General features: G+C 32.6%; 1 protein-coding gene across 1 annotated transcript in view; it reads right to left on the bottom strand.

The window, feature by feature from the left end:
• Window positions 1–9,443: 9,443 nt before the first annotated feature.
• The window catches only part of LOC141347627 (cadherin-22-like), a 51,705-nt gene continuing 45,473 nt past the window's right edge, over window positions 9,444–15,675 (bottom strand). Inside the window, exons 5-6 of the mRNA XM_073852614.1 lie at window positions 12,516–12,633; window positions 9,444–9,673 (exon numbers count right to left, since the gene is read on the bottom strand). Coding sequence (XP_073708715.1) covers window positions 9,444–9,673; window positions 12,516–12,633 — 348 coding nt within the window. The remainder of the gene's footprint in view (window positions 9,674–12,515; window positions 12,634–15,675) is intronic.

A 15,675-nucleotide genomic window follows, 5' to 3' on the forward strand; every position in this document is an offset into this window, starting at 1 on the left:
TTTTATTTGTTTTACATTTATATTATTTATAATTAATTTATATAAATTATGTGTGTGTGTGTGTGTGTGTGTGTGTGTTTTTGTGTGTGTGCGTTAATATCCATTGAAAAAATATTTTAGTATTTTGTAAACTAATATTAACAAGTTATATAACATTTTATATGTATTATATTAAACTTGCTAAAGTATTTATTTTTTATTTGTTCTTATTTTTATATTTATATTTTATTTTAATTTTAATAAAATGAATTATATTTAAATATATTTTTTTTTATTTATTTTATGTGTTATATATTATTATTATATAATATTTATATTTATATTATTTATATTTATATTAATTATATTTGTGTATGTCTGTGTATATATGTGACCCTGGACCACAAAACCAGTCATAAGGTTAAATTTGACAAAACTGAGATTTATACATCATATGAAAGCTCAATAAATAAGCTTTCTATTGACGTATGGTTTGTTAGGATAGGACAATATTTGGCTGAGATACATCTATTTGAAATCAGAAATCTGAGGATGCAAAAAAATCAAAAAGACTGAGAAAATCACCTTTAAAGTTGTCCAAATTAGGTTCTTAACAATGCATATTACTAATCAAAAAATACATTTTGATATGTTTACAGTAGGAATTTTACAAAAAATCTTAATGGAACATGAACTTTACTTAATTTCTTAATGATTTTTGGCATAAAAGAAAAATCAAAAATTTTGACCCATACAATGTATTTTTGGCTATTGCTACAAATATACCCCAGCGACTTAAGACTGGTTTTGTGGTCCAGGGTCACATATGTGTGTGTGTGTGTGTGTGTGTGTGTGTATAAGAAATTTTAATTAATTATTTTACATTATATTCTACAAATATACATACATATATACTGTACATGCACATACCAATAACATACTAATGAAATTAATTATCTTATTGTTAATATGCAATTCATAATGCAAATTCATGTATGCATTGCACTGCATACAGAATGTATATTTTTATTTATTTAAATAAATTCACTGTAAAATAACATTATTTTTATATTATATTTTATACCAAACATATTTTTTGGTCATTTATTAGAAATAACAGCATATTACTGTTTTCATTAATATTCATTAATATTGTATTAGTTTAATATCAATATTAAGTAGTTATATAGTTATAGATATTAAATATGTTTACATGATACATGTATTTAATATCTAATAATATAATATAATACATTCGGAAAAAGTAGATACTTTTTAAAAACAAAAATGTTTTGTATACTTTAACAATAGACCTTGTGTTGAAAATGTAGTCAATCAGTATTGTTTGTTTGTGGTTAGTGGATGAAACTGATAATTCATGTGACCTTCAAACTTTCACTAAAAATCACCAAAACAGCATCTGATTCAAACACACTGAGACTTCAGCGAGAAAAGATCCCACGGCATTTGAGACACTTGATCTGCTGAATCACATTTGCACATTTAGACGAGTCCAAACACTTGTTTTCGGGCATCTGCATCTGCCAGATGGAAACATATTGTAATGTTTCTGTATCACAGCATCACCCGACTGAGGCCAGAACAGTCTAACTCCTTTGAATACAAAATATGGAAAGAGAACAATGAAACCAAACCAGAACAAAACTCACAGCCAATGCCAAAAACATCCCAAACAAACTGAGTAACAATGAACAATGCCCTCAGCCTGCGCTATACGTTCTGCTGCGACTAAAAACACGCCAAACATGCAACCGGGGAGCAAACGGACACAGAAAATGTTCACGGAAAGACAAATCAAAACAGCCTCGTGCGATTGTCTGGCTCCAGACGAGACGTCCAAAACCAACAGCCAAAAGATGTTTTGTTTAGAGTCGTCAATCAAATTCCCAACATGCCAAAGCGCTCTCTGTCTCTGTCCCTCTCTGGAAAGACTCTATTTGAAGCACAAAGTAAGAGATGAATTTAATATTACAGAGAGGACAGCTGAATCAATAGCACAGATAGTTAAAAAGTCTGACGTCCCGAAAAAGCCGCGTTCGTCCTCGTGTGTCGGATCACAGAGGGAGAAGGTAACGCTCAACTGAGAAAAATGACAGATTCAATCTGACAGGTTGACAAATGTGTCCATGAAAACAGAGGTATGGGGGATACGGGACGTGGGAGGATACAAAGTGTGCTCTTTTGAGTGCGCTTGAGAGGGGAATCGCAGGGGAAACCGGCGTAGGCGGCGTTTTAGGAGAGTTTCTGAGTGAATCTCACAACAACTGTCAAGAACACGTCCAGGTCATTTTTCATCCCAAAATCAAATGAGAAAAATGGGAAATCATATTCAGCAAATAGAAAATGAAGGCCGTTTTGGGATCATCAAAGGTGAAGTGTGTGAGACTATAGTGGCAACAAACAACAGCAAACATGATGAATGTTTTCAAGCAATTTTCAAACATTGCTCTCAACTATGTTTCCACTAGTAGAACAGAAATAACACACTTCGCCTTTATTTATTTATGTATTTTTTTTGAGAATATCATTGAATATTATTGTCACTATCATATTGTTGTAAAAAGTATATATGTGACCCTGGACCACAAAACCAGTCATAAGGTTAAATTTGACAAAACTGAGATGTATACATCATATGAAAGCTCAATAAATAAGCTTTCTATTGATGTATGGTTTGTTAGGATAGGACAATATTTGGCTGAGATACATCTATTTGAAATCAGAAATCTGAGGATGCAAAAAAATCAAAAAGACTGAGAAAATCACCTTTAAAGTTGTCCAAATTAGGTTCTTAACAATGCATATTACAAATCAAAAATTACATTTTGATATGTTTACAGTAGGAATTTTACAAAAAATCTTCATGGAACATGATCTTTACTTAATTTCCTAATGATTTTTGTCATAAAAGAAAAATCAAAAATTTTGACCCATGCAATGTATTTTTGGCTATTGCTACAAATATACCCCAGCGACGTAAGACTGGTTTTGTGGTCCAGGGTCACATATGTGACCTTGGACCACAAAACCAGTCACGAGGGCCATTTTTTTTTTTTTTTTTTGTAATTGAGATTCATACAACATCTGAAAGCCGAATAGCTAAGCTTTCTATTGATATATAAACCATACATCAATAGAAAGCTTAGCTATTCGGCTTTCAGCTTCTTTTTTTTTTAAGGACAATATTTGGTCGAGATACAACTATTTGAAAATCTGTAATCTGAGGGTGCAAAAAAATCTAAATATTGAGAAAATCACCTTTAACGGGATAGTTCACCCAAAAATGAAAATTTGATGTTTATCTGCTTACCCCCAGGGCATCCAAGATGTAGGTGACTTTGTTTCTTCAGTAGAACACAAACAAAGATTTTTAACTCAAACCGTTGCAGTCTGTTAGTCATATAATGGCAGTGAATGGCCACCAAACCTTTGAAAGTAAAAAAAAAACATGCGCCACCAAATCCAAATTAAACCCTGCGTCTCTTGACGATACATTGATGTCCTAAGACACAAAACGATCGATTTTTGCGAGAAACTGAACAGGATTTATATCATTTTTTACCTTTGATACACAGCGATGTGCAACTGTCCTGAGCGTGCGCTCAGCATCCGGCGCATTACCCGTGTATGTGTATAAATACTGTTCAGTTTCTCACAAAAAATTATCGTTTCGTGTCTTAGGACATCAATGTTTCATCACGAGCCACGGGGTTTGATTTAGATTTGTCTGTGCATGTTTTTTTTTTTTTTTTTTTTTACTTTCAAAGGTTTGGTGGCCATTCAACAGACTGCAACGGTTTGAGTTAAAAATCTTCGTTTGTGTTTTACTGAAGAAACAAAGTCACCAACAGCTTGGATGCCCTGGGGGTAAGCAGATAAACATCAAATTTTCATTTTTGGGTGAACTATCCCTTAAAATTTGTCCAAATTTCTTAGCAATGCATATTACTAATCAAAAATGAAGTTATTATATATTTACAATAGGAAATTTACAAAATATCTTCATGGAACATGATCTTTAAATAAAATCTGAACGATTTTTGCCATAAAAGAAAAATCTATGATTTTGGCCCATACAAAGTATTTTTGGCTATTTAAGACTTTTTGTTCTACTTCAGACTGGTTTTGTGGTCCAGGGTCACATATAATAAATAATGTAATTTTTTTTTTATTAAGTATCTTTGAGATACTATTAAAGTTTGTATTCATTTTAATACAATTAATTTTTGTATTAATTCTTTGGCAAACTGTAACCTCTACATCATCTGTCGTTAGTTCAACAATGGGACTTTGCAGAGGCTTCTTGCTGATAGCTTGGCTTTACATGGGCATCTTCTAATTGTTACAGTACACTCACAGGTAAATTAAGACTTTCTTTCACCCTGGAGCTGATCACTGGCTGAGTCTTTGCCATTTTGGCTATTTTTGATCCAATTGACTGGAAGCTTTTATTTTTCTTCCATGTCTTTCTGGTTTTGCTTGCCATTTTAAAACATTTGATATCAATTTAGCTGAGCAGCCTATCATTTTCAGCACTTTTGTCCTCTCTTATCAACTTTTTAATCAAAGCACTCAGTTCTTCTGAACAATGTCTGTGACAACCATTTTACAGAGATTTTCAGAGAGAAATGCACAATACAACATTTGCTGCCTTCATCTTTAAATAAGGGCTTGTTTGCCACCTGATTTTTCACAGAATGATTTTCCTCTCTAACTGAACTCCACACTGCTATTATTTTGAACATGTCCAGAATAGAACATAATTAGTGTTTTTTTTCTTCTATTTCAGAATGCCATCAGCCAGGAAAGACCATCTCATCATATGTGTCTCATCATCAGGGGTGTCGTCAAAAATGGGAACATTGACTTTAAAAATGTGATGTTTATCTGCTTACCCCCAGGGCATCCAAGAAAAGAACGTTCACATGTAACGAGCCGGATGCTGAGCTCATGCTCATGACAGATGGACGTGGCTGTGTATCAAAGGTAAAAAATTATATAAATACTATTCAGTTTCTCGCAAAAAAAAATATAATTTTGTGTCTTAGGACATCAATGTATCGTCACGAGCCGCAAGGTGTAATTAGGATTTGTCTGTGCATGTTTTTTTTTACTTTTAAAGGTCTGGTGCCCATCCACTCCCATTATATGGCTGGCAGACTGCACCGGTTTGAGTTAAAAATCTTCGTTTGTGTTCTGCTGAAGAAACAAAGTCACCTACATCTTGGATGCCCTGGGGGTAAGCAGATAAACATCACATTTTCATTTTTGGGTGAACTATCCCTTTAAGATAATTTTACATGCAAGTGATTAAAGTTTTCATGTAGTTTGTCTGGTTTTGTAAATATAATCTAAACATATATTTTTATACAAAAAAAACCTTATTGTTTTATTATTGTGTGATTATTATTGTAAATATTCAATCTTTAAAACAACCATCCAAACAACCTTTGCATGTCCTGTATGTTTGTTCAGACTGTGAGTAAAAACACTGAAATTCTGCTATCCAAGAGCCCAATGTTGCAATATTACAAAAACTTGTCAAAACTTGTTCTGCATTAGAGGCCTCCTACAACATTTTAAACGCGAAATAAATTTTTCTCAGCTTTTTTTTTTTATATTTTGTGTCTTTGAGGGTTAAATTAGACTACCCTTTGTGCTTGCTCTTCTATTCCATTAATATATTGGTAACACTTTACAATAAGGTTCATTAGTTAACATTAGTTAAAAACATTAGTTAACATGAATTAATAATGACCTGCACTTATATAGCATTTATTAATCTTTGTTAATGTTAATTTGAACATTTACTAATACATAATTAAAATCTTGTTAACATTAGTTAATGCAGTGTGAACTAACATGAACAACTGTATTTTCGTTAACTAACGTTAATGAAGATTAGTAAATACAGTAACAAATGTATTGCTTTAGTTAGTAGATTAACTAATGTTTAATTAATGAACCTTATTGTAAAGTGTTACCAATATATTTAACATCTTTTAGCCATTATTTTTGATTTTGAGATAAAATATGACCCGTACAGTTCTTCATGAGATTCATTCATTGCACAGTTTTTGTTTCCGCAGTGTTTTACTTATCATTTGTACCAGCTCTAGTTGATCCAGTCTGTGCGTGTAACCGTGTGGCGTGTGTGTGTTTGCTCAAGCGTGCATGTATGTGTTTGCGTGTGCGTTTGTGTGGCCCTCGGCCGTCCTCACGTGCTCAGCTGACATTTGCCTGGCTCTCCACAGCTGACATTTCCATCCTGTCAGATCAGTCTGGATTTGCCCATGCGTCACATCAACTTACACACATCTCTAAAGAGTCCCGCAATAACACAATGCCGCTCGGCCTGACGGGACACAACAAATACAGGACTGACAAAGCAAAACACAAATGGAATATATACACTGAAGGAGAAAACGCCTGATTATTTGCAGATGGATTCACATCAATAATGCCAGCACACACCTAACTGGATGCCATATATACTGTGTGTATATATATAGATATAGATATATATGGGTAGTAACTGATTACAAGTAATCTGGATTATGTAATCAGTTTCCAAAAATTAAGTACTTGTAATTAGTGTACATTATTATTTTGATTGATTTTAAAATTATTTATTAGGTTGGCTTGAGAAAGCTTGAAATCTGCTAATTAAGCTTTTTATTATTATTATTATATATATATTACATGCTAGTAACTTATAATTCATGCTAATGTCAAGCTAGTAACTTGCTAATCATGCTCGAAACATGCTATTATCTTGTCAGTCAGGCTAATGACATGTAAATAATGTGTTAATCATGCTAGAAACATGCTAGCAACTTGCTAATCATATTAGAAACATGTTAGAAACATGCTAGCAACTTGCTAATATTAGAAACATATTAGAAACATGCTAATCATGCTAGAATCATGTTAGCAACTTGCTAATTATGATGGAAACATGCTAGCAACTTGCTAATCATGCTGGAAACATGTTAAAAACGTGCTAGAAACTTGCTAGTCAGCCTAAAAGATACTAACAACTTAGTAGTCAGCATTGAAACATGCTAGCCACTTGCTGAGCATGCTAGAAACATGCTAGCAACTTGCTAATCATGTTAGAAACATGCTAATGGCATGTTAGTAACTTGCTAATCATGTTAGAAACATGCTAAAAACTTGTTAATCAGGCTAGAATGCTAGCAACTTGCTAATGACATGCTATTAATGCTAAGAAGCCTAGAAGATGCTAACAAATTGCTAAGCATGCTAGAAACATGCTAGCAACTTGCTAATCATGAGAGAAACATGCTAATGACATGTTAGTAACTTGTTAATCAGGCTAGAACATGCTAGCAACTTGCTAATGACATGCTATTAATGCAAATAATATGTTAATTATGCTAAAACATGCTAACAACTTGTTAATCATGCTAGAAACATGCTAGCAACTTGCTAATCATTCTAGAAACTTGCTAATGACATGCTAGTTACTTGTTTATTGTGCTAGAAACACACTAAACATGCTATAGAAATGTTAGAATCATGCTAACTACATTCTAATCATGCTAGCAGCATGCTAATCATCTAATCTATCTATAAAGTTAAAAACTTTAAGCTTTTACAGCTGCTTTAAACTTTCAAGCTAGGCTTTCTCAAGCCAACCTAAAGTTTGTCTTGACAAACCTTTTCATCTAGTTTTAATTTAACATTTTTTATTATTTAATTGATGATTAGTTTTTCATTAAACTTATAAAACCCCTTGCATTTCCTTTACAAATACCTGTTTGGAAAACCTTGATGCAATATAATATTTATTGCACTTGATATTATTAACAACAACAAATGGAATATGTTTTCTTACTCTCTATATTTTTTACATCATTATGGTACAAGATTATCCTTTGTAAACCAATGTGGACAAAAGTAATCTAAAAGTAATATGATTATATCCCCTAAAATGTGAAATGTAATGGATTACATTACTAGCTACAATTTTTGTCATGTAATTTGCAATCAGCAATAGATTACAGTTTGTAAGTAATCTACACAACTCTGACTATCAGTAGAAATGTTATAATTTTATGTACAATGTAATTAGTTTTTAATGTGTTTATCTGTTAAACGTTTATAAACTTTTTCTATAGACTAAAAGCCATAAAACATGCTAGCAACTTGCTAATCAGGCTAGAAATATGTTAGCAACTTGCTAATAATGTTAGAAATATGTTAGCAACTTGCTAATAATGTTAGAAACATGCTAGAAACATGTTAGCAATTTGCTAATCATATTAGAAACATGTTAGAAACATGCTAGCAACTTGCTAGTCAGGCTAGAAACATGTTAGCAATTTGCTAATAATATTAGAAACATGCTATGCAATGCAATTACATTACTAGCTACAATTTTTGTCATGTAATTTGAAATCAGCAACAGATTACAGTTTGTAAGTAATCTACTCAACTCTGACTATCAGTAGAAATGTTATAATTTTATGTACAATGTAATTAGAGTTTTTAATGTGTTTATCTGTTAAACGTTTATAAACATTTTCTATAGACTAAAAGCCATAAAACATGCTAGCAACTTGCTAATCAGGCTAGAAATATGTTAGCAACTTGCTAATCATATTAGAAACATGTTAGAAACATGCTAGCAACTTGCTAGTCAGGCTAGAAACATGTTAGCAATTTGCTAATCATATTAGAAACATGTTAGAAACATGCTAGCAACTTGCTAATCAGGCTAGAAACATGTTAGCAATTTGCTAATCATATTAGAAACATGTTAGAAACATGCTAGCAACTTGCTAGTCAGGCTAGAAACATGTTAGCAACTTGCTAATCATATTAGAAACATGTTAGAAACATGCTAGCAACTTGCTAGTCAGGCTAGAAACATGTTAGCAATTTGCTAATAATATTAGAAACATGCTATGCAATGCAATTACATTACTAGCTACAATTTTTGTCATGTAATTTGAAATCATCAACAGATTACAGTTTGTAAGTAATCTACTCAACTCTGACTATCAGTAGAGATTTTGTAATTTTATGTGCAATGTAATTAGAGTTTTTAATGTGTTTATCTGTTAAACGTTTATTTTCTATAGACTAAAAGCCATAAAACTCCAATTATAGGCCTTTAAATAATCACTCTTAAACTCCAAATAATCCAAGCAAAAAGGCATACAAGAATTCCCAGTACATAACAGAAAAGCCATGCATATGAATTGGACAGAAATATTAAACACCCCTCATTGTCTGTTTCCGAACACAAACACCAGATGCTGCAACAGAAGGTGATGTCATAAAAGTGACAGCGCGGCCTACCTCTCGGGAGCGTTCGTGAAAGATTGCATTTGTCAAGTCAGACTTAGACTAAAAGGGTTTTTTTCTGCTCATTTTAGTCTTTTCGGGAGAGCAGATAAACTTGGCTCGTACTTTTATGACACCTCACGCGGGTCAGAGACAGCCGAGCGGCCCGTCGAGGGAGTGTCGTACACCGAAAGCGCCTGGAGGAACTCTATCCATCTGATTATCCTGAGCAGAAGGAAGATAAGGTGTCCACTTGGGGAAGTTCGCTCAAAGAAGGCTTTGTAGAAACTCTCTCTGGTCGGATGGTTTTTTGAAGTCCTTTCTAACTGCACAAACAGACCTGACGTGTCTATTTCGCCTGTAGATGGACAGACGCTCCAGACGTGTCCGACACGAGAGGATTAAGGGAAAGACTTTTCCACTCGCATCGATTCCTCCTTTGCAGGAGATGCAAGAGCTGAGCTGTGGTCATCATGCCACACACGCGTCAAAGGTGAAATGTGTTTGCAAAAACCAACAGGGGCCGGAGTGCTTTAATACTCAAAACTTTTTCCTGATTTTACCTCTAAAAGTGACTGGACAGCCTCATTTATTTGATTTAAACTACACTAAACTACACTAAAAATTGTGATATATTATTTTAATATAAAATATCTGTTTTCTTAGTGAATATATAGTAAAATGAAATTTATTCCTGTGATCAAAGCTGTATTTCTAGCATCATTACTCTAGTCTTTAGTGTCACATGATCCTTGAGAAATCATTCTAATATACTGATTTGCTGCTCAAGACACATTTCCGATTATTATCAATGTTAAAAACAGTTGAGTTTTTTTTTTTTAATGGATTAATACTTTTATTGAGCAAGGATGTATTAAACAGTGTTGTTTTAGTCAACGATGACGATGACGAAATCATTTCGTTGACGGCAATTTTTTTCATGACGATAATGAGACGATGACGAGATAAAAATGGCTCGTTGATGACTAAAACATGACGAGGCGTGTGTGAGTTTTCGTTGACGAGACGAGAATAGACGAAAATGTTAGTGGGTGGTCCGTCAGACGTTTAAAATGCATGACATTTTTGCTTATTGTGCATGCCAATTAAAACCGAAAAAGTATCTGACGCTATGGCAAGCCGTTTAGCATTAAATACTCTTTGCTATACTAGTATGGCAAGCCGTTTTAGCATTAAATACTCTTACTAGTATGGCAAGCCGTTTTAGCATTCTATCCTTGTTTGGTTACGCTCAACACGTCACATTGTTGTCACTCAGACAGACAGACGATTAACCATGATGGCGGCAGTTTGCACACAGGGTGGTCGCAAACGGTGAGAGGACCTATGGGTGTATTTCAAATATATGTCTTTTATGTCTAAAACCATTCCTTCATTATTGTAATTATTGGTGAAAATAGTCGATCCGGAAGCTCACATTGTGTTGAATTATAGATCTGCTATTTTCACAACTTATAAGTGACACTACCCAACAGCAAAATACTTACTGACCTACATTAATTTGTTAAAAGACTTTTCCCCCTTTTTTTGACTAAAACTAGACTAAAACCTTTTTGACTTTCCGTCGACTAAAATTGGACTAAAACTATCACATTTAGAAGTGACTAAAATTTGACTAAAACTAATAAGCATTTTAGTCCAAAAGACTAAGACTAAGACTAAGACTAAATCTAAGATGGTTGTCAAAAACAACACTGGTATTAAATTGATCAAAAGTGACAATAAAGGCATTTATAATGTTTTAAAAGTTTGAAATAATTAAGATTTTTAAACGTTTTTAAAAGACTCTTCTGCTCACCAAGGCTACATTTATTTTATCTAAAGTACACCAAAAATTCTGATATATTATTTTAATATAAAATAACAGTTTTCTTTGTGAATATATAGTAAAATGTAATTTATTGCTGTGATCAAAGCTAAATTTTTAGCATCATTACTTCAGTCTTTAGTGTCACATTATCCTTCAGAAATAATTTTAATTTGCTGATTTGCTGCTCCAGAAACATTTCTGATTTTATCAATGTTGAAAACAGTTGAGCTGTCCAATATTTTTGGTGGAAACCTTGAGATTTATTTATTTATGTTTTAAAGGGATTAATACTTTTATTCAGCAAGGATGTATTAAATTGATCAAAAGTGGCAATAAAGACATTTATACTTTTCTAAAAGTTTGAAATAATTAAGATTTTTAAAAGTTTTTAAAAGTCTCTTCTGCTCACCAAGGCTGCATTTATTTGATCTAAAGTACACCAAAAATGTTGATATATTATTTTAATACAAAATAACTGTTTTCTTTGTGAATATAGAGTAAAATGTCATTTATTTCTGTGATCAAAGCTAATTTTTTATCATCATTCAGTCTTTAGTGTCACATTATCCTTCAGAAATAATTTTAATTTGCTGATTTCCAGAAACATTTCTGATTTTATCAATATTGAAAACAGTTGAGCTGTCCAATATTTTTGTGAAAACCTTGAGATTATTATTATTATAAAAAAGGGGATTAATACTTTTATTCAGCAAGGATGTATAAAATGCATCAAAAGTGACAATAAAGGCATTTATAATGTTCTAAAAGTTTGAAATAATTAAGATTTTTAAATGTTATTTAAAGTCTATTCTGCTCACCAAGGCTACATTTATTTTATCTAAAGTACAGCAAAAATTCTGATATATTATTTTAATATAAAATAACAGTTTTCTTTGTGAATATATAGTAAAATGTAATTTATTGCTGTGATCAAAGCTGAATATTCAGCATCATTACTTCAGTCTTCAGTGTCACATGATCCTTCAGAAATCATTCTAATATGCTGATTTGCTGCTCCAGAAACATTTCTGATTATTATCAATGTTGAAAACAGTTGAGCTGTCCAATATTTTTGGTGGAAACCTTGAGATTTATTTATTTATGTTTTAAAGGGATTAATACTTTTATTCAGCAAGGATATATTAAATTGATCAAAAGTGACAATAAAGACATTTATACTTTTCTAAAAGTTTGAAATAGTTAAGATTTTTAAAATGTTGTTTAAAGTCTCTTTTGCTCACCAAGGCTACATTTATTTTATCTAATTAATAATGCAATTAATAAATGTTATATTCATGCATGTAGAAGAAAGCTTTCCAAGCAGTGCTTGGAAAATGTATAATAAAAGAGGTCAAATCCAGTCTCTCACCCTTGATGTCCCATAGTGTAAAATGGCGGTTGTTGGAGGCTTCAGGTGCCAGTGTGAAATAGAATCGATGTCCAGACTGGGGTTCATCTCTGTCCACCACACTGATGGTGTGAATGAGCTGGAGAACAGACAGAAAGAAAGAGAAAGTTCAGAGATTTTAATAAACTGCAATGTCTGTGGCGTCCTAATAAGAGAAAGTGCTGATCAACCAGAATAAATCACACTGAAGGAACTTCAGCCAGACTGCATGACTACTCATATTTACTAGTCGACTATTCAGCCAGAAAAGTAGCCGACAAGTCAATATTTACCTTATGTAAATGACTCACTTTTGGCAAGTCGAACAGAGTGCGAGTCTAGAGAACGTCCATTGCTGAGACGATGCGCCTGACAAATGAAAGCGGGCATATCTGCATTTCCAGGTTCATGCAGCTGCTGTTGTCAGGAACGGTGCAAACACAAGTCATGTTCCACTCGCTAGAGTTCCTGTCGGCCTCTGGCCAACATTTGATAAGTTTAACGGTGCTTTGCGAAAATACTGGCTTGTATGTGACTTTCTAAATGCACTCAGATCATCTCAGATGTATGCAGCTCCATTTATAACATGCTGTGTGAATGCAAAACACTTTGAGCTCACAGGACTTTCACTTTGGGGTAATTCAAATGCTTACAAATATATTCGGGAGTTACAGGTTACTGTACAAAGCAGCTGTGGAAAACGTTACTTAGATGTGTTAAAAACCAGACTAATCGCATAACTAAACTACTAGTCAACCTGCTGCATAACATTTTGCACAACAGCGTTGCATAGCATTTAAATATATAGAGAATAATGTAAATACATTAATACGCTTTCTTTGAGGGACTCAAAAGTTTGGGATCAGTAAGATTTTTAAAGACCTTTCTTATGCTCATCAAGGCTGCATTTATTTGATAAAAAAGACAGAAAACAAGGTAATATTGTGAAATATTATTTAAATTTAAAATATATTTTAAAATGTATTTTATTACTGTGATACAAAGCTGAATTTTCAGCATCATTACGCCATTCTTCAGTGTCACATGATCCTTCAGAAATTAGAAATTAAATTAAAAAAGTAATAAAATAAAATAAAATCATTAAAAATATTTTATTTTACCCAATTGCCAAGACATAATTTCTCCTTTTCATTCATAACATATGTAAAATAATCGACAGTAAATAAACTAAAACTAATACACAATTTAAAAAAAGGTACAACAAAAAATAATAACAAAATAAATAAATAAATAAATAAAATTACCTAAACTTTGACTAAAATGAAATAGAAAAAAATAAAGTAATAAAATACAATACAGACATTAAAAATATTTTATTTTACCTAATCGCCAAGGCATAATTTCTTATTTTCATTCATAATATATGTAAAATAATCAACAGTAAATAAACTAAAACTTAATACACAATTTAACAAAAAAGTAAAAAAAAATACATAAAATAACAACTAAATAAATAAATAAATTACTTAAACAGATAAATATAAAAAAGTATTTAGAAAAAAAATAAATATAAAAATTAAAATAAATAAAATATTTTAAAAAATTAACAAAGACTATATATATATATATATATATATATATATATATATATATATATATATATATATATATTAATATGATTTAATATACAAAATATATAATAAATAATTAATATATAATAACATGAATAACTAAAATGAAATGAAAAAACTGAACAAATTCAAAACAAATATTATAAACTAAAATAAAAAAATAAAAAATTATCTGTGTGTGTGCATGTATAATATATAAATATACACACACACACACACACACACACACACACACAAGCACACAAACACGTGCATATCAACAGTTTACAGTGTTTTCGCTTATTTTTCTTAATAATCTTAATGTTAATTTCTACACACACTTCTTTAACAGTAAAGTTAACAGCTGATGCAATATGAACTATACGAATGCATATTTATAAATAAAAAAACTAGATTTCTTTTTAAATGCTCATTATTACTGTACTGTTATTTATCGTAGCTAATGCATTTCACAAATTGCATTTCACAAATTGCATTTAAACATTTCACCTGCTGCATGTCATTGTGCACAGCTTTGTACAGGTTAAATATTATAAATTATACAAAAGTGAATACACTGCACAGTGAAGCCAGAGCATTTTGCATTCAAAAAGCACATTACAAATGTCAGTGCAAAAGCCGCACCTCCCTTCTTCCAAAACAAACCCTAACTTTTTGTCATATTATGCTAAAACTACACCGAGCTCTCGGCCTGCCAGGCTTTCGAATTACAGTTTGTGTGATAAATCAGAAGCGCGAGGCGGAGAAGTTGTTGTGGCAGTGAGAGTGGGTGTACTTGTGAGCGGCATCGGGCCCAGTCACTACATTAGCCGGATTGTGAGACAACAGATGGAAGCGTTTAGGAGGGCGGGAGGAACAGAGGAGCGGCGGAGAGGGAGTGGGCGGCACTTCAGACAATCCCGCGAAAATTCCCATGTTCTCTCGTTGCTCATTTCTCATTACACGGTCATCAAAAGCCTCGCACGGCGTTTATGTCAATTTTTAGGGAGGTGATAGAAAATCCAAGTGTAATTAGAGGAGACAAGAAAAAAAATTAAATTAAAATTCTTTCTGCAAAGTCTTTCCTGCGCCCTAAAGTCAGCGAGGAGCACTTGCTCGCTCAGATTCGAAAATGAAAAGGAAAGAAGCGCACACACCGGGAAAGTGAAAGCAAGGACAAATGCTTGTAAGAAAGAGACGTATACTCAAAGGAGACCCCACACTAACACTGATGTTTCCCCTTCAAAATGATTAAAGCTGGAGTTTCCAACAGAGGCAAAGTGCTTGTGTTTAAGCCTCGGTCCTCCAGGAAGAACTCAGTTTGACCGGCTCCGCTTTGACTCCATCGTGCGCCGCTCCCGTGAGGAGAAACCCAACATTTGCTGGAGCTTTTAAAGAAATAGTTTGGATTCTCTTCACATCGTCTCAGTTCAAACCTGTATGCCATTATTATTTGTGCAACACTTTTTCATGCATGGCTGTCAAGCTCCAAAACGGTCAAAAAAATAAATAAAAGAATTTACAAGAAGACTCTTGCACTATATTTCTGTTGAAGTGATAGGATAGATTGA

Source organism: Garra rufa, chromosome 12 (genome assembly GCF_049309525.1).
Source record: "Garra rufa chromosome 12, GarRuf1.0, whole genome shotgun sequence".
Taxonomy (NCBI): domain Eukaryota; kingdom Metazoa; phylum Chordata; class Actinopteri; order Cypriniformes; family Cyprinidae; genus Garra; species Garra rufa.